Source organism: Oryctolagus cuniculus, chromosome 6 (genome assembly GCF_964237555.1).
Source record: "Oryctolagus cuniculus chromosome 6, mOryCun1.1, whole genome shotgun sequence".
Classification (NCBI taxonomy): domain Eukaryota; kingdom Metazoa; phylum Chordata; class Mammalia; order Lagomorpha; family Leporidae; genus Oryctolagus; species Oryctolagus cuniculus.
In genome coordinates, this window is record NC_091437.1 from 84,184,238 (window position 1) to 84,209,277 (window position 25,040).

At 38.3% G+C, this 25,040-nt stretch overlaps 1 protein-coding gene and 1 long non-coding RNA gene across 8 annotated transcripts in view; one reads left to right on the top strand and one right to left on the bottom strand.

Annotated features, from left to right (window-relative positions):
- The window catches only part of TOX (thymocyte selection associated high mobility group box), a 334,182-nt gene that overhangs the window by 155,674 nt on the left and 153,468 nt on the right, over window positions 1–25,040 (bottom strand). For 3 of the 5 annotated variants that reach the window (XM_002710517.5, XM_070075064.1, XM_051844494.2), the window contains exon 2: window positions 5,101–5,166. The exons of 1 other annotated variant lie outside the window; for it this stretch is intronic. In XM_002710517.5, the coding sequence (XP_002710563.1) occupies window positions 5,101–5,166 (66 nt within the window). Of the gene's footprint in view, window positions 1–5,100; window positions 5,167–6,686; window positions 6,984–25,040 lie in introns of those variants that run through there. One more of the 5 variants, XM_070075062.1, reaches the window with a different exon arrangement.
- Window positions 1–25,040, top strand: part of LOC127490718 (uncharacterized) — a 66,463-nt gene that overhangs the window by 33,474 nt on the left and 7,949 nt on the right. For 2 of the 3 annotated variants that reach the window (XR_011389105.1, XR_007919072.2), the window contains exons 3-4: window positions 19,304–19,409; window positions 22,813–22,851. This is a non-coding gene — a long non-coding RNA (uncharacterized lncRNA). Of the gene's footprint in view, window positions 1–19,303; window positions 19,410–22,812; window positions 22,852–23,722; window positions 23,989–25,040 lie in introns of those variants that run through there. The other variant, XR_011389104.1, reaches the window with a different exon arrangement.

Below are 25,040 nucleotides of genomic sequence, written 5' to 3' on the forward strand. Positions count from 1 at the left end.
AGATCAATCCTTCTCTGCCTTCTCACACAGTCCTCCAATGCGAAGAGCAGAACACTCATGGGAAAGTCAACCAGTGTGAGTGGAGAGCACACAACAAGGGGATAGTCATGGAAATGATGTTCTTGAAATTGCCATGGCAGAAGAAAGAATGAGGAAAAGTAATGGCCTATATATTAAAAACCAAACCAGGATGATAATAAAAAATAACTCTGGTGCTATGGCTACCTCTGACAAAGAGAACGAGATACCTCTTTTATTTATTTATTTATTTATTTATTTGACAGAGTTAGACAGTGATGGAGACAGAGAGAAAGGTCTTCCTTCCGTTGGTTCACCCCCCAAATGGCCACTACGGCCAGAGCTATGCCGATCTGAAGCCAGGAGCCAGGTACTTCCTCCTGGTCTCCCATGCAGGTGCAGTGGCACAAGCACTTGGGCCATCTTCCACTGCCTTCCCGGGCCACAGCAGAGAGCTGTACTGGAAGAGGGGCAACCAAGACTAGAACCTGGCACCCATATGGGATGCTGGCACCTCAGGCGAAGGATTAACCAAGTAAGCCACAATGCCGGCCCCTCATCTTTTGTTTCTTTGGTATATTTAAATCAGATGAACATGGGTGTGTTGAATACAGTCATATAAAAATAATGGTAGGAGGTACTACAACTATGCAAGAGATGCAGAAAGGAGCTCAAGTGTTTTCTGGAAAGAGGTAACCCCAAATCATGTGGGTCTGAGTGGACTGAGAAGTTTTTGGATAAAAGTCAGAAAATGGGTACAAAGCCCAATCCTATTCTGCCTTGTTGTCGTGCTCTGTGGCATGTCAGTCTAGATACTATTTTTATAAATTTCATTGTATACTTTGAAGGTATAGAGCATGATGTTATAAGATACATATAGATAGTATTATGGTTACTATAATGAGGCCAGTTCACAGATCCATCATCTCATACAGTTATCCTTGTGTATGTGGGTGAGAGGGTGAGAGCAGCTAAAATCTAGTATTTCAGCAAAAATCTCAACTACAATGCACTGTTATTAACTATAGTTCTCATATTGCACATTATATCTCTAGACTTGTTCATCCCACATGATCAGCTACTTCCTGTCATTTTGGTCTAGATGTTGTCACCTCAATGAAACATGACAAGTTCAGAATGAGAAACGAGGGAGCTATTGAGGGGCTTCTGCCACTCTTCTCTGGCTTTCCTTTCATTAGCCACTCACACTTTCCTACAAAGTAGACAGGAGGTATACTCAGTGTCCAGGAGCTGTCAAACAACATGGCCCCTGTAGCCAGGGTTTGGAAACACACAAAAGAAACATTGCATTGCATGGCTCAAATTCTATCCAGAGGAAGAAAAAGTTAATGGTGTTTAAATGAGAGTACCGAGTGACCAGCACACTGATAGCTATTATGGAAGAAAACAGTTGATATTCCAAGAGTGGCGCCAGAGTGAAGTGGAAATGTTATAGGTTTTTATTATGTACTTGTCAGGCTTATTATAGGGCAGTATATTCAATTTAAAAGCTGCCTATCAATTACAAAGCTATATGCAAAAATTTTAAGGATTTGTATACACTAGCTTAAGAGGTATAGAAGGCACACAGTATACAGTGCCAAAGACCCCTTTGGGACTGTCTAAAAGAATATCATTAATTTTTACAGTGTACTTCCATTTCTGGAGTGGCGCCAGCGTTGGCTTCCTATAAAAAAATCATTTCAAGTTTAGAAGGATGCTATATGCTTGCAGCAACATCACAGGAGCAGTAGTGCACCATATGTTGCTACTTAGCAACTTAGTCTGTAAGTCCCAAAGCATGTACTGATTTGAAAATTGAACAGGAATTATAATTGTTGAGTGATGCTAAGAGGCAAGTTGTCTTGGATTACTGAACTATGCAGATGCTTGATGTTATGTAGGAAAAGGAACAAAACTATTTTTTTTTCCTGCAGGATGACTAAAATCTTATTTATGATTGCCTGAAGGGGTAAATTGATGAAAATTCTCTAAAAGAATACCAGGTAATGAATTCTTGAACACGTTATATTACAGTAAACAAAAGGAATGTTAAGTGTAAAATTTAGCTAAGGCCATTCAACTTCTGTAATTTGTGAAGGTTATTTCCCCCCAGAGTAAGTATTATATCTTCCATGAGCCTGATTTTTAAAACAGCACATTCTAAAAACATTTTCATACATACTATACTATTTAAAAAATAGTGTGCTTCCAGCTCACAAACATGCCATATCTTTACAAAGCACCAAAATATCTGGAGCTGTTTACTCCTTTCTTATAAATTATCATTAGTATTTAAAACATCCTTAGGAAAGTGGGCATTTGGCATAGTGGATTAAGATGCAACTCCACTTCTGATCCAGTTCCTTGATAATGCACCTGGGAAAGCAGCAGAAGATGGCCTGAGTTCTCGGTTCCCTTCCACCCACATGGGAGACCCAGCTGGAGTCCTTGGCCTTTGGCTTCAGCCTGGCCCAACCCTGGCCATTTTTGCCATTTGGACAAAAAACTCTCATATCTGAAATGTAATATATTGGAATGAAATGGACATTTTGAGATTCGATGGTTATTTATAGCCCTTTCGTGGAGGAACAATGTTTTTTTTCTTTCTTTCTCCTCATACCATTGTTGAACTCTTTTACTTAGAATAGGTTTAATTATATGATCATTAATTATACTGAAAATAGATCTTTGTAAAAATTAACAGTGGGAATGTGAGAGGGAGGAAGAGGAAGGGTTAGAGTGTGGGTGTGAGGGAGGATGAGGGGAAAGTCCCACTAGGTTCCTAAATCTGTACATATGAAATATGAAACTTGTATACCTTAAATAGAGTTAAAAAAATAAAGATGCACCTTGGGATGCCAGCATCCCATCTTGGAATGCCTAGGTTGGAATCCCAGCTATGCTCTCAGTTCTAGCATCCTGCAAACACACAGCCAGAGATGATTGTTCAAGTGTTTAGGTCCCTGTCACCCACTTGGGACTTGAATTCTGGGCTCCTGGATTTGGTTTGGCCCAGCCACGGCTGTTGTGGGCATTTGGGTAATTAACTACTAAATAGGAACTCTCTCTCTCTCTCTCTCTGTGCCTTTAAAATAAATAAATAAAACATTTAAAAAAATTATTAATAATTCCTGAATGAAATATTAAGAAAAATAATGTTAGTTGTTTGATTTCAGTTGGGGTATAACATTATCCATTGTACTTGAATTTAAAAATCTAGGGTGCCAAGCTGTTATGATGTATATGCTCTGAATTTCCAATCCTTTATCCAAAACTCTTTAAGACGGACATAATGATTCTCTGAAAGGGAGCAGCTGCTTTATAACAGCAATCATTTATTGAGTTTGTGTTTCTACTGTTTCAAACAAATTCAATTAGCTCTTACACTTCAAAACCCTAAAGGCACCAAAGAGATGATACCGGCTTGCTTTAATCTAATAGTAATACTAAACTTGTCAGTACAGTTTTGGGATTGATGGTTAGAAGAAAATTAATAGTAACATTTTTCATTTTTTAATCAAACAGTCCTATTCAGAACTACCTATGGATCTTGGAGGCTACTTAGTGAATGAATGCAGTTCAGCAAGAATGCTAAATGCAAGGTTCAGCCTCCCACAGGTATTCTTAAAGGAATCACAACTCAGCTGAACGAGAGGAACTATAGTCGGGATCTTTGAACTTCACGATGACCTTTTCAGTTGGACAATATAGTGCAGTTTCCAGAACGTGTGCCAGAGAAGGCAGTGATCATAACTAAATGCAAAGTTCGACCATGCAAGTCTGCCTCTGTTTCCAGTTAAGCATGAGACATTTTGTTTACGGAGTGCACTCCTGAGAGACGAGGATATTTCAAAAGGTTTGTGGAAAGATGGAATTGAAGATAAGTTTACTTGGTTACCAAAAATTGGAAATCCATGCACAATTTTTTCTACTACTCACTCTTCATGAACATTTTGAAGTTTCCTCATATGCACAGATTTCAAAAATTGTTGCAACAAAATAAACTTTTTTTAATTTAATTTTCCATGAGTTTTTAAAGTATCCTCATACACACCAGATTTAATTCATTGACTACCACCAGGAAGAAAAATCCAAGTTCTCAAACCCCTACTCCTCCATTCCCCCCCTTCCCAGTTATCAAATCTATTTGGGTAGATGCGTAGGCATTCAAAACTACTATGTTAGTTTCTGCCATAGTTAGCGGTGTATGAAATGTGAAGTCACCGTGCTTTGACTATTCTAGGAAAAATAAGTTCACGTGCACAAAGTGCTCCTGTGTACCCTCATTCCTCCTCATTTATTCACTTACTTATTTTGCTTACAGTGTTCTTACATTTTATGCTATCCTGGCACCCTAGAGCTGTTATAATTTTGCTTTAAATGCCCTCTCTGGATTAAAGGGCCTGGTCTTAAGTATCTAAAAATAAATAGTGAAGCATTTACTTTTATAAATGTAACCATTTCCATTCTCATTGGACTTTTGTTGTCACTTCCCATGATTAAATACCTTGTCAACGATTCCGGGTGAAATAGATACAAAGGTGCCCTTGAAAGCTGTCAATCATATCTTCGCTTTCGGCCTGAAAACAACAACTCCTCCACTTTCCTCTCCCCTGGAGAAGGCTCTGAAAGCAGCCTCATCGCGCCCACCAGCCATGCGATTTGGGTTAGGAACATCCCATTTTGTTGAACATGGCCCCAGCCGTTGATAATTAATGCTATTTGTGACATGTGTAGCTGATAATGATTAACTCGTCTACAGTCAGGAGCACAAACAACCTGCACCTGTAAAGACTTTATTTCCTAAAGGTAAAACAACTGTTTAGGAAAGATCATGCTGGCAAAACAGCTGCTTGCCGTTCTGGAGAGGCAACAAGGTAGAATCTCCCAACAAATGCCAACTCCGGTATTTTATCAGCTCTATCTCATTAACTGGAAACAAGGCTTAAATGCTTTGTTTATAAATTATGATTATTCCTGATTGCGGCAGTTACTGATAGTGCTACTCATTTGCAATGCAACTCTTTGAATTTGTTTAATTACAATTTGAAACAAGGCAGAGAAGATTAATTAACCCACCTGGCTGGCTGGCACATAGTCCTGGCTCGGCTCTGTCATGCTCATATACATGTTCTCACCGTCAAACTGCGAATGAAATAATAGTAAACATTCAGCAATCTTGACTGTGTGTATGTTTTGTGTTTTTTTTTTTTTTTTTAACCACTAAACTGGAAAACAGTAGCCATAAAAAAAATACCATGTCTGAGAATATGGACAATCTGTCATAGCAAGCGAGCCACATCTTTTCTTTGATGTTTCTGTTGTCATCCTTCCTGACCCTGGATGTCAATGATTTGGAGTAATTAGTGTTCTAGTAATTACAGCAAGCAAGCAAGAAATGAATGGTTTCCTTTCATCTGCAATCTGTTTTAAAACAAAATGGCTCATTTTGCACGCCATGTATACATATTGCAGCTCGTCTGTAATGAAGTATTAAATGAATGGCATGATTTTTGAAAGAAAGGAATAATGGAAAACACAAGAAAGCACAGCTCAGTGCATTCTGAGTTTAGCTCTCCAAAGAGAAAATTCAGAGTTTTCATAAAAGACCAGAACTGGTTTCACCACAATAGCTTTATGATAAAAAAAATTTAACTTTATAATAATATTTGAAAATAGTCTGTGAAACTATAACCATGGCTAAGAATGCTAATAACAATGAATAACAATAAAAATATACAGGCACAGTGATTCAATTTTCCTTTCTGAAATGTTTCAAAGACATAGCATTAATGGAAGTATTATAAATGCATAGAAATTTATACACAAATTTTCAAGGTAGGAACAAGACAGAAGGAGGAAATTCACAGGGACAGCACAATTGCAGGCCTATCAAATAGTTCAAGTCAAACAACAATAACAACAAAACACATTTCGTTATTTGGGTTTTTGAAAGCAGTAATCATTCCATTCAGACTTAATCCTCCTCTATCTTTAGTCACTTGGTAAGTAGGCAAAATATTCCTTTTTAGTTAGCGTAAGAATTTTCTCAAAGTAATAATCAAATGGACAAATACAACCAACTTTAAAGAACTGGGTCTGAATATACTTTCACAAGCAAAATAATGTCAGATGTAGAAACCCGAAAATCTGAAAAATTACTTTTGAAAACTAAATAGTGCTATTGATAGAGGAGCGAGTGAACAGTATCAGAGACATTATTTATATACCATCGAAACAAAAAAAAATGTTGCGTTATGTCAAAACAAAAAAATGTGTGATGGACATCACATTCTACCACCAGTAAGCTGCTAGCACAAGAGAGGGATACAAGAATAAATACTAGGGATGCACCAAGGCCTCTAAACTGTAGCAACAGTAGCAGAGGACCTAACAATACACATAAACATAAGCTAAAAAGTAGAGACCTCGCTAGAGACAACGAAGCACTCACAAAGTTAAACTCAAATGATCAAAGACGTTCCTCACACATCACCCTGTAAATCCATTTCATGTAATGGGAGTAACTCATCTAAGCAGATATAAAGTTGCTTATTCAATGGTGTTATTGCTGGAGTCAATCAGAAATAACACAACTAGAGAAGAAGAGATGGATATTTTGGGTGTTGTCAACTGGATCAGAAGCTCCAAGCCCAATGACTTACCCAAGTTAGTTTTTCCATCAGTCAGGTGGGCTTCAACCAAAATGCAGTGCAGTCCCAATCTACTTGCCTGCTATTCCTGACAACTCAAGACCTGACAAAGAGCATCCTCCAACATTTCTCTATCCTCACCCACTGTTGGAGTGCACTGGTTTGTTTGCAAATGTTTTTAATGCTAAGATGCCAAAGAACCATTTAAAATATGGACAGCTTCTCTGACTATAACAAACTAAACTGAACAGAAGTGGTGAAGTGAATCAAATACTCCATTGCCTATGCATAGTCTATAAATGTGTTACTTTCTATTTCATGTTCTTGAACTCATTTTCTAAATCTGGAATCATCCTCAAGCCAACCAAGGCTTTGAAGTTTCAGTTATAGTCTATCCAAAGTGTACACTGATTGAGTACATTCAACATTACTGCTTTGGATAAAGACTTTTCCCTCAAAGTCTTACCAATCTTACTAGTCTAGGTAATACTGAGTAAAGTCTGAAACAACATTTTATAACAATAGTCATGTGACTACGATTTATAGCTTTTATTTGTACATTCTATGTCTCTGCCAGCTGTATCCTTACACGAATTAACTGATTATATCCTCACAGCAGCTGAGAGTTCAGTGTTATTGTCACCTGAATTTTAGAAATGAACATACAAAGCAGCAATGAAGTTAAGCTGGATGTCCCAAGTTTCATAGCTCATGAGAGGCAGGACTGTGATTCAAACCCAGGCAGAATGACTTTATAGAACATACACTTTGCCACCACAGCATACTGATTCACAATCAGTATGAATCCATACTGATTCATAATAATGAGTGAGCAATCAAGTCTGAAAATAATATCAATAAATTGTCAAAGTGATGGAAATATCTCAATGACATTGAGATATCTTCCAGCATTTCAAGGTATTGTGAGCTTTTCAACAACACAAAAATCATGAGGAGCTGTCAACTTAGCCTTGTAGAAAGGCTCTGGGTGCTTAAAAGACTGAGAGAGAGTAGGATGGTAAATTCTACGTGTCAATTGGGCTGGGTCACAGAATGCCCAGAAATTTGGTCAAATATTACTCTAGATGTTTCTCTGAGGATGATTGTGGAATAGATTCACATTAAAATTGGTAAACTGAGTGAAACAGCCAGCTTTTCCCAGTGCAGGTGAGCATCATTCAACCTGCATTAAAAAAAAAAAAAAAAAAAAAAAGCACTGACTCTAATCAAAGCAAGAGAATCCTTCTGCCTGACACAAGGGCAAGGACAGCCATCCTGTTCTGAATTGGGGCTCAACAGATAGATTGGTTCTTCTTGCATCTCAAACCTCCCTGCTTTGAGTCCAGAGCCACACCATGACTTCAGCTTGCTGACTGCAGATTTTGGGACTTCTCAGCCTCTTAAATCATGTGATCCAATTCCTTATAATCAATTTCTTTCTCTCTCTATATATAGAGAGGTACTTCAGAATGTTCAAGGAAAGAAGAAATAAAAATTAAGTCTTTTTGGTACAAATCATTTTGAAATGCATGCATGTGCAGGATCATGACAGGCTCATTGGGGGGCGGCATCGTGGTATAGTGGGTTAAGCTGCCATCTACAGCACTAGTATCCCACATTTAAGTTCCCACTTAAATTGGGGAACTCTGCACCTGATTCAGCTCCCGGCTAATGTACCTGGGAAAAGCATCAGGAGATGGCCCAAGTGCTTGGGCCCCTGCTACCCACATGGGAGATCTGGAAGAAGCTCGTGACTTCAGCCTGGCCCAGCTCTGGCTGTTGAGGCCATTTGGGGAGTGAACCAGGGTATGGAAGATCAACCTGTCTCTCTCTGCACCTCTCTGTAACTGTGCCATTCAGATAAATAAGTGAAACTTTAAAAAAAAAATGGCTCATAGAAAGCATGCATTATGAAAGAGCTACATAGATTTCAAAAAGTTTTGTTTACCAGAATTAATTTATCTTTTAATTCCATTTCCCATAAATGTTGGAACCACTTCTTTTGATTTCACTTCTCCAAAGAATCCTGACACAAATGACTTCCATTATTGCTGTTCAGGGTAGTCAGAACTCCTCTCGAAGCATATTGCTAAATGGCTTCCAATGTCAGAACACCATTGTTTCATGCTAACGCTTGGCTTCTAGGATGGTGGAGCCATGTTGGTTCTGCTTTAAGAGTCTTTGGGCTTATTTTCCACCATGGTCACATCCTGTGCTACAGTGAATCCCCCACACAGTCATACCCCTTTGTCAAGACACTTTCCTTCCTGTTTACTTGCTGAGATGTTTCCCAGACCCCTCGGCTCCCCTCAGCTCCCCTCAGCTCCCCTCAGCTCCCCTCAGCAAGGGCTGGGCAGTCTCTAACCTCTGAGCTCCCCAGACAACTCCTGTGCTTGTGCAGGTTGTTGGCAGGGGATTCATGGAGATTCATAACAGTGACCATCCTGGCTCTCGTGAGTACCTTTGAAGTTTAGGGTCAGCACATAATAAGTCCTCAGGAAATGTTTATTTTCTGAGTTTTAAAAATCAAATCCTATTTGCCCAGTTAAATAGATTATTTTCCTAGAGAAGGCATTGATTTAGAAAGAGGACAAAGACTCAATCTTACAGAGAATGGCCGGATGACTTTTGCAGGGAGTTGAACCAGAGTCCTATGGTGAGTTAAAGTGAGTTGATATAGAAACAAGCCCTCAGAGAGAGAAATAAAGAACAGAAATGACCAGGACATCATTACTCATATGTTAGATCTAGTTCTGCCAGATTTTTATTTTATAGATTTTATTTAATATAAAATGTGCAGATTGGCCAGGAATCCAGGGACTTGGATATAAAAATGTGAATGTTCTTTTTCTGAAGAATCTTGGATTGGCAAACGAAAGTATGTACATGTCAGAAGAAGAGTCACCATTCCCTTGTGGTAGAAGGATTGCAGTTGGGCAAACTCTTGAGCCCAGGGAAGAAGAGTAAGCCAAGAACCCAGTATGGGCTCCTGGTATCAGGTTAATGGCATCACTGTGTTTTCACAGTTTGCCCAACCACACCCTGCCCTGGAACTAGTGCCAGGGATTTCAACAGGCCTCCTGCTGACTCAGAAATCTCAGAATGCATCCCATGTCCTGGCTCATGACTAGCTATTATATGAACTAGAACTATAGCTCATAGAGGCTAGGATTCTGGTTTTGGGAAAATCCCTGAAGATATCATATCTGAATCTCTCGTGGCAAGTTTGGAGAAACTGACTTTTTATTGGTCTGACGGTCCATCTGGAAATAAAAACAAGGTCTGGATTCCTAATAGAGGAGTTTTCCGCTATCACACACTGCTTTATACTCCATCATCATAAAAAATGGGATCAGACTCAAGGGCTACAGTTGCTTCTCAAATTATGAAGGGTTACACCCCAATAAACCCATTGAAAGTTGAAAATATCCTAAGTGTAAATAGAATTCATTGACCCCACCTAACCCATCACACATCCTAACTCAACACACAGCACACTGTAGAGCATCGGTTGTTTGCCTCGTGACCTTAGGGCTAATGGGGTGCTATGTTCACTGTTGCTGCCCAGAGTTGCCAGAGAGGATGAGAAGCCATAGTGCCAGTCTCAGAGACGATCACAATTCAAAATTCCAGATACACTCTCTACTGAATGTGTGTTGCTTTTGCACCATGGTAAAGATGCTAAATCATAAGCTGAAATATCATAAGAAACAGCTGTCTGTATTTGCACACATCCAGGAGGTTTGCATCCCCTGCAGAGCTGGAAGCACAGTAGTTTTGACATTATTACACTGTAATGAACCTGCTTCACTCTACCTGAATCATGTACTAAAGGAACATTATTGATAATTGTTGCAATAAAATTATTTCATTAAACATAACTAACTGCGATTCCATTCACCTCATGTTTATCACAGTTATTATTTTTAGAAGTCAACTGAATTTAAGCATCATAACTTTTATTATCCATGTATTCTCAATTTAAAACCTGAAGCAAAATTTGGGGGAATAACTAGACTGACTTATTTAAATCTAAATGTAAATAGCACTAACCCAGGATTAGTCCTTCTGACCAAGTGCTTTCATACTCTTTATTGTGTTTTTATTTCAAAGCACCAGGGGATGCAATCACATAAAAAGTCATTTATAATCTTCTGCAGTTTTTTTGAAATTGTTTTTAGAGGATATTAACCAAACCTATAATCCCAAAGGGCTTTTCAAACTAGGTAGTTATTATTGCTTCTATTTAAAAACTGAAAGCAGACCTGGAGCACTGTCTGAACTTATGAATGATGAGCAAAAACGGGCAATGTTAGGCTACCAAAACCACTAAAACAAGAAAAATCAAAGATAGAATGTGAAGGATAAATTAATCATTGGCATTGGTACAGAAAATGGGATCTTTTTAGGGAAACTATTAAAAGAAAACCAGAAAACTGCTGCTGAAAGGGAAAATAAAACCTCATGGAATTCATGAAACAGTACCACATTGTATTGCCTAGAAAGGAAAAAACCTTGCATTTCTGGGTGTTTTCTGCTGGCATATTTGATACTTAGATTTTTTAAAAAGAGCTAAAAATGGAAATGTTTATAACAGGGAGTTAATTTGACATTTCTTAGAAGCAGATGTATTGTAATAAATCATTATACAATAATAAAATTTCCATTTCTGTATTGCTTGGCTCCATATAGGATTGCAGGTCATCTATTTTTTTTTCTTTTTTTCGTAATGGAAGAAATCATTTCAGTTTGGGTAACAAAGTCAAACACTTTGCTGTTTCATAGAGAGCAAAGTATTTTGAAAGTGAAGCATAAAACGAAGCTGACAATGTGCATACAAGCATCGTTATTATAATATTATTTACACACATGGGAACAGGGGTCAAGTCAAACAGAGTAAGGCGAGCTCCCCCTCTTACTACACATCCTGACTGCTCTCAGGGGAAAAGTTAGGAGGCACTGGAGAGGGATCCTTGTCTATTTACTTCCCAGTGTCAAGGCTGAATTTGTGGATGCTAGATACACTGAAGGCAGCTGCCTCCATGCTGAGGGTGGCCGAATGAAACTTGTACTGAGCCCAGAGGGCCCAGGGAGGCAGTTCACAGGAAAGGAAAAGCGACCAGGCAGAGCCAATGCTACCCACACCCAAAGAAAGAAGTGGGTCTCCTTAGCTAGTGCTTTGTACTAATGTGTGTTCCCACCCGGCGTGGGAGGGGGGAAGGCGCAGAACTGAATCGAGGCAGAGAAACCCTCCAGGTGCGGCTCCCGTCATTAGAATTTGAGTAGTAAACACCTCACCACAGTGCTGAATTGGGATGGAGAGGAAGAAAGACCAGGGCACAGCACAACTGCTTGGAAGACTCAGCCCCAGGCAAAGGAGATAGGGGAAGGAGGGTTGTGTGTATGTGTGTGTAGGGGGAGACGGAGAGACAGAAGGTAGTGAGAGTGACAGGCTCCACATGCAAGGTCATAATGCCACCCTACATCAAACCACTTTTATCTCCCTCCTTTGGAGGCATATATTAAGCCTTTTTAATTTTGGTAAAAATCTTGTAATAATGTGACTATTATTCCTCCTAGCTTGTAGGTGACAAAACTTAGATACAAAGGAGTTTGGTAACTTTTCCTCATGGTGGATCTAATTACACACTCTCCAGATCTGCTCAGTCTAACTGACACCCAGGAGGCCTTGGCCTCTGACCCTGGCTTCCAAGAATGGCTGACACCATAACCAGAAACACGGAGCCCCAGGGGACACCACTTCTGCTGCTACCACAGCTATAGGCCAAGGTAAACCAAGCAGGGCAGCAGCTTAGGTAGAAAAACTGTCCTTGGGCCAGAGCTGAGAAAGTTCTGCCTGCCACAGTGTCTGCATGCTGGGGGATTACATACTGCCCAATGGAGAGGCCTGACCCGTGGCAAATGCTGTGGACTCTTTGGAGTTGTCCCTCATGTTCAGCAACCAGAAATGATTTGTTGCAAAGTTGCGGCCACTTGGAAACGTGCACCATATGCTTTGTTTTTCCCAACTCTCTGCCTTGCTTCTTTCCTCCTCACTTTGTTTTTCCTGGGCATGCAAATGCCCAGTGCTCACACATGAGCTTTTGTGGCAGGCTTTACTTTAACTTGATCTCACCCAATGCTACTGGTTAATGATAGCATTCTTAATTGCAAGACTTCACTAATTGCATCCCGTATTTGTTACACATTCCTTGTATTATTTTTAAGAATAATTATTTTAAAAATCAATTTATTTATTATTTAAAAAACAGCCATACATAGAAGACTGTCCTATGTCATGAAAACATTGCTTCATTTGAAAGAAACAAATGTAAGATTCTGATAAACTTCATTAACTCCAAACCTTCAACACAAAGCAATCCATTTTCACTATGCATTGTTTCGGAAAGAAAAGAATATGTGGATGAAAGCTTAATGAAACCATTCCGGTGAATTTGATGGAAATAATTTAAGCAATCAAACCACACATGATACATTCACTGTTTTTTTTACTAATAGGCAACCAGAAGCTGCCTGATACCAGAAAATCAAGAGCAAAGATTTTTGGGTCCATGCAGAAGCCCTGTTTTCAAAATGAATTCCCAAGGAATTTCTGAAATTCTGTAAAGCTTAAAGCTGTAAAATCTTGCTGAATGGTTACAACTTCTCACAGCTTCAAATGGTTGGTTTGGAACATTCCTTTTACTTGTCATATTTTAGATCAATTTTTCTGAAACCGTCTATGAAGGGAACAATTTGAGAAGTACATTCCAACTTGTTGGCAACCCTTACCTAAGCTCACTTATTTCCACATCATGTCAGCTCTCACCTCCATTTACCACAGTACCTGAATCTTACCCAGATGTGGAATGAAAAGTATGAAAGTAATTACTTCGGCAGGGGGGTAGCTCCTTTATTGCTAGTGTTCCTTTTTAAGCACATGTCATTATCCTACATGTAGAGGAAAAGGTGAGACTATTTTTCTACACATTTCTGGTCTGGAAAAGTATGATCCATTCTAAGAACCTCGAAACAAGAAAAATGTAAGACTAGAAGAAGTTCAGGGCATGGAAAGGTTATGGGAACTGAATAACAGATGTACAAGCCAGAGTAACAGAGAAGTTATATTTAGTCCCATTAGGTGACAATGGAGTGGGCGGAAAAGAAACCTGTTTGAAAAGATTGGAGATAGGCAATTGTTGAATAATTTTGAGTTTAAAAGTGTTTGTAGCAAATACAAATACAAATACAAATAAGGCACAGCGTTAGTAAGGTGGAGATTTTACTTCCCTATTATTATTACCCAGACAAATAATGTTGTGACTAAGGTTAACAATTATGTTACAGGAATAACCTTTGGGTAATTAAAGTCTCCTAAAGGTAAGACAGATGTCAAAATATATTGTGGTTTATTCAGGACAAACTTGATCCATTAGAATACAAGAGGATCAGTCTCAATGTATTCTATTTCCTTTTAAAGATCATATTTGACATTTATTTTTTGTAGATTCCAGAGTTTCTGTTTTATAAATGAAAACAGGATGGCATTTTAAAGAACTGGATTAAATAGCAGGGAAAAAATCCTTCAATTTGTTGAGTTTGAGTATGGATTTGTCCAACGTGAAAGGAAGCAAAACTCAGTTGGCAAATATTTTTGATTTTAAGGAATTTGAGATGTCATTTGATCCATTTTCTATACCCAAAGAAGTATAGTTTTAATTTTTCTTTAATATCTTCAAATGCTATCTAGTTACTATTATTTTGGCCTCATCTCCTTTGATATTTCAACCCATAATCTCATGTGACTTTCCCTGATCACTTATCCACATTTTTACAAAGATGATGGCATAATTTTTCTTGCTTTAGCTTAAGGCTTCACACATATGACATCCCTTTCCCAAGGTATATTCATTACATATATTTAGTCTCGGTTCCAAAGAGTCTTTGTTTTTTTGTGTATTGTAGTTCTAACTATACACTTGGATCATTCTTTCACATGCAGTTTGCTTTTTTCCTTTTTCTTTCTTTCCTTCTTTCTTTCTTTTCTCTCATTCTTTTTCTTTTCTTGCTTTTTCTTTTTTTTTTTTTGATAACATTCTCGCAAATACAATGATACTTCAAAAAAAATCCAGGAGAAATTGAATCAAAAGATAAGTTCATTTTGATACAAGAAAAAAAAAAAAAGCCTGAAATCCATGGGAGCTGGCACTGTGGCATAATGGGATAAGCCAATGCCTGCAGCACCGACAGCCCACATGGGTGCTGGGTTGAGTCTTTGGTGCTCTACTTCCAGTCCAGCTCCCTGCTAATAGCATGGGAAAGTAGTGGAAGATGGCCTAAGTTCTTCAGCCCTGCACTCACATGGGAGATCCGTATGAGGCTCCTGGTTCCTGACTTCTGCCTGGCTCAGCCCTGGTTGTTGCAGGCATTTGAGGAAAACATCAGTGGATGGAAGACTCGCTGTCTCTGTCTCTCTGTATCTCTCTCACAATTTCTCCCGCTCTCTTTCTCTATAACTCTGCTTTTCAAATAAATAAAATAAATCTTTAAAAATCTTTGAAATCCATGCCTTTAAGGAGTTTTCATAAAGTCCATGGAAGATGTTTATTACAAAAACATATACATGCCTGCTCTGTTCAAAGTCTAGTTTATTTTGGTCGGTGAGGGATGACCAGTTTCCTTTCTCTTGCTTTCTGGAGTGGCAACAAATGATATACTTTTGTTGAAAAATTGGGAGAAAAAAATATCAGCCCATGATACTAACAGGTGTGAACCACTTAATAGAGTTTTGCTTATACATTAAAATTGAATGAAAGGGATGGGTGTTGTGGTACTGTGGGTTAAGCCACTGCTCCAGATGTGAGTCCCACCTCCACTTCCAACTGTTTTCTGCTAATGTGTTTGGGAAGCAATAGATAATGACCCAAGTACTTGAGTTCCAGTCACCTACATGGGAGACAAGGATGGAATTTCTGATGCCTGCTTTTGGCCAGGCCCAACCCCAGCCCCAGTACCAGCTGTTGTGGGCATGTAGGGAGTAAAACAGAAAATGGAAGATTTTTCTCCCTCTCCATCGTGAAGTCACTTAAATAAATAAATCTTTCAAAAACTTAAATGATAACCAACACACTCATAGATAAAACTATGGGCATGATTCATTCATTCTTGCAGCAAATGCTCATTCTGCACCTACTTGAGTGCTGGGCACACACATGCATTGGCTCATTCAATCCACACATGAACCTGATGATACAGGCAGTATTCACATCCTTTTATCAATAAGCAAACTGAGTGCTAGAGCTTAAGCATTAGGTATTTTGAACATCGCTCCTATCTGCACCAGCCCTTTGCTCTCTTATATTACGCAGTATTTCTTCCTTGCTGAGTACACTGCCTGTGACCAGGCAATCCTTGCCCCTGCCTGGGTGCCTTCTCGTTACATCTTCTCTGTGAACTTCCTGCTACTTTTCTATTTATTAATAAAATCATCACAGACATTCTCACCAAACTCAGAACACTTCTGAGAGTGAAAGGAGGGAGTGTTACTAATCATGCCTAGGGACATCAGGCTAGGGAGCTGGTCTCAGAAGACGGAAAGCCTTCCCTGACACCAAGGATGACAACGAGTCCCTTCTCTGTACTTCCCCGTTACTTCTCTACAACATCTGTGTGCATGCAGTTCGGATCTCATTGCACGGTTTTTAGCCCCCTACCGCTCTTCTACGTTGGACTGTGGGCACTTGGAGGGCAGAGACTGGCTTATCTTTGTGTCTGCTGCACTTAGCATATGCCTAGCACATTTTATTTACTCAGTGACATTCAACAAACGATTAAGTGAACTGAGTGCAACACTGTGAGAACTGAAAGTTATTTCAGATATCTCACCATTCCATTATTCTGTGGTCATATTTATTCCACAGGCTTCCATTTCTAAATCAATTTCTTCTGTCCATGAAAATAACCGATCCTCCAGGGGCACTGGACAAAAGCTTCCGTGAACTAGATCACACTCCAGTTTCCTATTTCTCCCTGAATTTTTTTCAGTCCCTCTCGTTTGAATAACTTGAAATGAAGTTCATTTTGTGAGAGCATGGATAACAGCTAAAAGCTTCATGAAACTGAACGGTCAAGCCCTTTCTCTCTCCCCAGCCCTGGCAGTCCTTTTCAACAAGGAGATGATGTCCAACCTGGTTTACGTTTTCAGCCAATGACAGATTGTGGGTGATCACTTTGCAGGGGACTGGCTCCAGCAGGCTAAGGAAATGCTGGGTGGAGTGGCAGACACAGGGTGGTCGTTCTTTCCTTTTCAGTCCAGGGCTTGAAAGGGAACTCAGGACTCTTGTTCCCTTGCAAGTGAGACAGATTAGGCCAGAAATGAGGAGAGACTCTGAGTTTGCTTCTGTTATTTCCTAGCAGACTAGCTTCCAGAAAGAGATTAAGAATTATTCTTTCTTTATGCAATTGTGTGAGACCCAAGTGAGATATGTGAAATCTCAGTTATAAATTGGAAAACACTTTGCACACTACCTATCAACCCTGTGCTACATTCTGGAAACTATGGTACTTCCCCTTCATGGCAAGTTTGTTTGACTGTTTCCATAATTAATTGGAAAGGTCAAAAGGCGGAAAGAGGTGGAAAGAATTGGCCTCAATGTGCCCCAAAGTCGCCTGTGAAGAGGTCTTTGATATGGAAAATCACACATAGACTTTATTTTTTAAGCTCAAGGTAGGTAAGAGAAGACACCTTAAATATAAGATGACAGGAGAAAAATAATGGAAGCGACAAAAGAATAATTATAGTAAACTCACTGAATAAATGAATGCTTTGTAGATTATCATACATGTATGTACATGCATATATTTGGGTACTTCAAAAAGTTTGTGAGAAATGGAATTAAAAGATAACTTTATTTTGTTGTGCAATATTTTGGAATCTACATATAGTTTATTCACATCATACTTTGTCCATGAACGTTTTGAAGACCCTGATAAGCATGTGGTTCAAAAAATTTTTTGTGCTAAAATAAATGTCTTTGAGTTCCATTTTACATGAACTTTGTGAAGTAGCTTTGTTATTTGTACATGTTCTCTAAATATACAATACTTGTATGCTGTTTGGATATGAAGTATTTTTCTCTTGTCATATTTATATTTGGCTATTGTTGAAGCCATTTTAGATGATCTATGGGAGCAACTATTAACATAATATGAAAACCTGCAACACCAAACTGCGGAAGATGCTATGTGAAAACGGAAAGCACTATTGAACTTTTCTTTTAATCCATACAGAAAATATTACCCAGTCATAGCAAACTGAATCATATCACGTCACTAAAATTACTTCAGGCTAATTTATTGTATAAAATGAAGGCATCAGATAGGTTGACACAAAAAATAGAAGGTTATAGCTAAATATAGTAGTGTGATATAGGTCTCTTAGAGCATTTTATTTTCCACAGCTTATTAGTTGTATGATTTGAATTATCCATAAGATAACAATCACTGATTTTGTTTCAATCAATTGCATAATAATTTTGTTCTAGTTCAACAATTACATAACCTAGATAGATCCTTAAGCTCTTCCAGTAATCGATTAATGTTCCTTATAATGCTCACATAGAAGAAATTATGTAATTTCAGCTGCACAGTATTCTATTATTCACCCTCTGAAAGAAACATTACATTATTAATATCTTTTGCACATTTCAGACTTGCTTTGAAAAAATCTGGTATAATATATTTTTATGACCATTAAGCAAATTAATATTAATGTTAGATTAAGTGGTTCCAAGAACTTTTGGCTTGAAACCTCTTCTGAATAGTTCTGAACAGAATGTCCCTATTGAAATGTATCTCATGAGTCTTGTCTCCCAGATACTCTTTAATGTTACTTGAGACATTAAACCTGAAACAAGTAACTTAAATATGTACTGGAGTAAGTAGAGGATGGAAACAAAACATTGAGAAAATATTAAATTATTTAAAATGAATTTGTACTTAAAGAGCATAACAGTGTTGCATTTTCTTCAGAGCTAATACTGCTCTCCTCAGCAAGTTATATTATAGTGTCTATTCCCCACTTTACATAATTTAGGCAATTCAGTTCTTTGGCCACATGGTAGGAAATATGCCACATGCAATATTTAAAATCCATATTTTACAATACTCCATTGCATGCCATTCTCGGGCAATGAACCTGCATTTGTAACAGTCCATTTGTATTAGTGGTTTCAAACGCTAATGTAGTTTCTCAAAACATGTACTTTCCAACCGTTATGTAGATTGTAAACTGTGCTTTTAAACCCAGTGTATGTTCTCAGTGTCAGATAATTGAAAAGAAACAGGCTTGTGGATATGCTCTTCTAGAAAAACATATGAAGCACCATACATCTGCTATTTTCTCCATGACTCCTCTTTATATTTTACCCATTAGCAGCCGCTGAACACTGGTTTTCACTAAACATTCTTTGAGGTGCGACGTTCATTTAATGAAAGGCTTGTATAATACCAACTGCAGTAACTATATAGTTTAAGCAACTCCATTATTTAGATGGTTATTAGAATTTCTTTGGTTCTTTTCGCATTCAAAGTTTTGTTTTGATTTTGTTTTTTCAATTGCTTGTCCACAGCTTTGGGCATTCGAATTTAATAATGTCACCACGGAAGTGCCAGGCAACTCACATCTTCTGTGAAAGTGCTTCTCAACTGGAGCCACTCTGCTGCACCCTAGAGAAGGTATTCGATATTTGACAATGCTTGGAGACACAGTGATTGTTATGACAGAGGAATGCTTCTGACACCCGCTAGGTAGAGGCCAGGGATACTCCTCATATCCTACAATGTCCAGGACAGCCCCCATGGAAAAGCATGAGCCAGCACCATGCCAACAATGCTGTTGTTGAGAAACCTTGATCTATAATATACATAGTTTGAGTATGCAGCTTTGGTCACTTTAATGATGAACTGTGAGATGACAGATGAGATCAACTATGGAATGATTCACTTAAGTAATAAAGGTGGCTCAAATTCTGTCAAGCAAGAACTCCATATTTTTAAAATCACTTATGGTTTGTATAATGCAATGTGATTACTCAACTCTATATAGGGATTATAGTGCTATTCCAGTTGGCTTGGGTGTGGTGTTCCAAAGGAGAATTAAGAGCCCTGTTGGTCACAAGCTTCCAACTCCATTAATTCAGAATAAGTGTACACTGCATTATGCAAAGTTAAGGGTTACAATTACTCTGTATAGTAGAATAATAAATTCTTCAAACTACATATAAATACTACCACTCATCATGGTTAAAACTTAATAGCACTAAGAAAAATTAGTGATACATTAATTAGGATTTTATTTATCCTTTCTTGTGCAAAGCTAATTATTTATTTGCAAGATGCTGCATCTTCATTAAAATCATTAGTATTATAAGTAGATGGAAATATTAATTTAATAAATACAAGGGGACTTCACTGTTGTGTTTCAAGCATTTTTATGGACAAGTGAAGATGAATTTTTCACAAGATAATGTTACCTTTTTCTACTTGAGCTTTCTTTAGGGTAACAAGGACAATTGTATCTTATTCATAGTAGCTGTTATTTTTCTAGTAGTCTTACTAGGTATCAGGCAAGCATTTTATATATAGATATATATTTACAGCATAAATATGTAAAATTATGTACAGGTATGTATAAATCTTGGGGGATAAACACAACTTTAAAACCATATAGTCATCACCTCAATTTTTTTTAAAGAAAGGGAGTCTGTGGCCAAAGTATCTTCTAAACCAGAAAGTAATGTAAAACTAATGAAGTCTAAGACTTGGCATGATTCAGTACTCTGGTCATTATCTTTGTCTCCCTGATTGTGATTCATTAGGACTATGGCTCAGCAGGCAGTGGTAGGGCACAGCAGGGGTGTCTCAAAAAGATTTTGAGAGTCACAAGGAGAACAGGGAGCCAGAGGATTTCAGATGGTCCCAGGTAACTCAATAGGTAGAGAATCCCCCACACACCCTCCCCCCAGGGTGGGGGGCAATGAGAGAAGGGGAACCTGGGGCTGCTTCAGTTTGAGTAGAGGCAGAAGACAAAGCCAGCAAGTTAGAAGTGTCCAGAGAAAAAGAAGTCTACCTAAACCAGATATGTGGGAGGAGTTGGTCTGGGTTCTCCTCCAAGCCACTAAATGACATTCTGTGCTGCCAAGACCCAAATTTTAAACTGTACCTGTGTTTTCATGAAAAAGGCAAGAAATATGCATGCAAAGGATTCAGATAAACTTAGAGGACATAAACTATCTAATGTTTATGAGGATTTGAACACTAGAGGGAAAATGATATGTGAATACATTTCATTTTTAAAATATCACATTGTTTAGCTTTTTAAAAAGTCAATGAACTTTATTTTTAAGAGCAGTTCTAGGGGGCCGGTGCTGTGGTGAAGTGGGTTAAAGCCCCAGCCTGCAGCGCTGGCATCCCATATGGGCGCCGGTTCTAGTCCCGGCTGTTCCTTTTCTGATCCAGCTCTCTGCTAATGGCCTGGGAAAGCAGTGGAAGATGGCCCAAGTCCTTGGGCCCCTGCATGCATGTGGGAGACCCAGAAGAAGCTCCTGCCTCCTGGCTTCGGATCGGCACAGCTCCAGCCATTGCGGTCATTTGGGGAGTGAACCAACGGAATGGAAGATCTCTTTCTCTCTGACTCTACCTCTCTCTGTAACTCTGTCTTTGAAATAAATAAAATAATTCTTTTTTTTTTTTTTTAAAAGAGCAGTTCTAGCTACCCAGCAAAACTGATTAGAAGGCACAGAGTTTGCATACATCTTCTATTGTAACCTCCATTTTTCCCAACATTCCCCTTCAGAGGGGGGTGCATTTACAGCAATAGATGAATCTATGTGGACACCTAAGAACTATCAGACTCTTAATGTTGTCTATTCTATGGGTTTTGACAATGTATAATCATATGTATCCACCACTGTGGTATCATGGAGAAAAAGAGCTGTGCTAGTGGCTTTTAATTTTTTAAAGTATTTTTGCCTGCACAATTCATGCTAAGAGAATTCTGTTCAGCCAATACTGCCTGTATCTACCTCCAAAAAATGCTGTTGCTAAAAATAAAGCCTCTACTCTAAACTCCCACTTGTAGTTCCCACCACACTGAGTATTAATTGGATTTTTTCTTAAATTAACATTAAAGAATGGTTATGGAAAATGATATGCTTATTTAATGCTCTGCTCATTTGACATGATACCTTTCCAGAAATATCTGTAAGTAGATACAGGATTTTACACAGATTAAAATGTCAGCAGTTGATTTCATAAAGAGGCAATGCCACAGTTATTCCTCTTGCACTGTTCCATACTCAAACTGAGTTTCTGGGAACATTTCCAAATATCCCCGACAGTCTTTCTAGGTTAGTGACCAGGAATGTTTGCAAGTGACTAAATTTATATCATTTGGATAAAAACTCCATTTGTGTTTCAAGCTAGGTTAAAACAGAACAAAGTAGAGTAGAGAGTTGGCAATTATTCCATTACTTTATTGAATGTGGATGGCTGTAGTAGATATTTCAAACTACCAAATAGAATTCTTTTTGTCTCAATGATCTAATTTGCTAATCAGATAACTGCTAAGATCCAACTTCATTTTTTTCTGAATAGAATTATTCATAATTTCTCAATATTTTCAGTATCAGCTACTTAAGGGAAATGTATGTAAATGTATCTACAATTTTTGCATTAAAGTTGTATTTCTCACTCAATATTGATGAAGTAAAATAAAACAGAAAAGGAACATAGTTACAGTGATTTTTATCCAGTTTCTCAAATGGCCAGTGTATATTAAAAAGTATTACAGCATGGTGATTAAGATCATGTTCTAAAACTGGATTTGGAGACGCTTGTGTAACTGTGAATTGTATTTTAAAAACCATTTAATTGTTATATAACACAGAACAAGTTCATGGTAATTACATGATACCTTAATAAGGCTGTTATTAAAAGAAGATTGGAGGCCTTAATAAATCAATAGCATTAGGCTCCTAGCTATAAAACCTGAAGGTAAGAACTGAGAAACATCTGAAGGAGGAGAGACAATCTGATAGCACTAATGCCTGTCCCCTCTTTTCTTTCCTGTTGTATGAAGCTGGGAGCCAGGAATTTAATCCAGGATTCTCATGTGGAGGTAGGAACCCAATTATTGAGTCATCATCACTGTTTCTTTGGGGCTAAAGTAGCAACAACCTGTAGCTGAGAGTTGGAGCAGGGCATTGAAACGAGGCACTCTTATGTGGGCCCTGGGCATCTATTTGTTGATACAGAACATCTCACCAGCTGTCTCCTTGGAGTTGCACCTTAGCCTGTCCTCCCACTACCCAGATTGTATTAATAACCTGTCTGGCCCCAGGAGATGACTTTTAAAAAGAGTAATAACTAATCTCTTATTTAGAATGCACCTGGAGCCTATTCCTAAGCCTTCTATTCCCTTCAGTTCTGTTCCTTAAAATCCAGTACAAATTAGTGGTATTTTAGGTGTCATTTCACTCACATTACCTCACTGACTGATGCTTTTAAAAACTGATTCATTGATTTACTCATTGACTCAACTTTTCTGTGTAACTACTGCCATGTTCCAAACATATTCATAGAAAGTAGAGGGGAGAGAAGTCCAAGACAATGTGGGCTCTAATTCAAAAGTCTTACAGCAGCTAATATGGCCCAATCCACTTGGATCTACACATCTTCAAGTCTATGCATTATGTCCCAAGTAAAAAAAAAAAAAATTCAAACCCCTTTAAGCTGTTTCCAATTTTTCCATGTGGATAATCCTTCCCACTTTTCATTTCATGGGTCAAGGGGTAGAGATTAGAATTGGCTCCTTCTGGAACATCATTCCACTGCCATTCTCAACTTCTCCTCTTTTGGAATCAACATCATTTTCCAATCCTACATTTTGTTTTCTATCCTAACGTTGTCATCTCTCATTTTCCAGGCTACTCCCCTGCTTGCTTCTGCTTTAGTCTTTACCTTTTCTGATTTCCATATCCCTGTTGTAGATCTTTTCAAAATTAGCTTTACTTCAGAAGAAAGTGGCCCAAGTCCTTGGGCTCTTGCACCCATGTGGGAGACCTGGAAGAAGCTCCTGGCTCCTGGCTTCGGATCGGTGCAGCTCTGGCCGTTGCAGCCAGCTGGGGAGTGAACCAGTGGATGGAAGACCTCTCTGTCTCTCTCTCTGTCTCTCTGTCTCTCTCTCTCTCTGCCTCTCCTCTCTCTGTGTAACCCTGCCTTTCAAATAAATAAATAAATCTTTTAAAAAAAGAAAGAAGTTGATTTACAAAAACAAACAAACAAACAAACAAAGTTAGCTTTGCTTTTTGCTTTTGTTGTTGCATTTTTAACTAAGACTGCAATTCAATGCCCTGCAGGCACTGGTAGTAGCATGGACTAGTCATTGTGTAAAATGGACATATGGGGATATTAAATAGTAAAATTCCTTGCTCTGACTAGAACTTCCCACACTCCAACTTCTTCCATTCTTTAACTTCTTCCAGTCTTTTATCTGCTCTTTCAATGATTATAAATCATTCTGCCTCTCTCTAGTCTTTTTTTCCATTGACCTCAAGAAGACGTAGACTAGATTTCAAAGTTGATCATTTCAGGGAAGCTCTTTATATATTCATATTTCTTTTGACATCTTTGTCTCCTGTCCCCCAACATGTGTTATACTTCTTCAATCCTGGGGAAATCCCACTTTTTTACTTTTTAGTTTTTGCTTCAAAGCCACATAATGTGCTAAAAATAGTCCTGAAGTTCACTTGATTAATTCCATGATGAAATCAAATTTCCAACCTGGGCCCTGATTTTATTGTTCAACTTTCCCACTGAATTTCTATTACATTCCCCATCTTGTTTATTATACCCTTTTTCCCAATCTTCAAATCCCTGATGACTTTTCTGATGATGACCTTCTCTGTTAATAGTGCAGAACTGTCTACCTGAAAAATTTCCCATAGCTCTCCTTCTCTTCACTGCCGAAATTTTGTTTGACATCAAATTCTTTTCTATCTTCTCTTTTGGCTTTAGAGATATATTTTTCTCCCATTCAAGAGTAACCCTCTCCATGAACTCTCAACTGTAACCCTTCTGCAAACTTGCCTAATCAGTTGTTTCTCATCTTCCTTCATCCCCCAGCCTATGAAGAGGCTCATATTCTTCTTTACGAATACAAAATAAATAATAAATAAATAAAACCCAAACTACCAACCAGTAGCTTTGCACCATACTCGACCAGCTTGTTAAGTTTCTAAGTTAGCTTTCTTCTTTGCATGATCACAAAACATTTCGAAGTGATTTGGTGAACTTGCCACAGACATT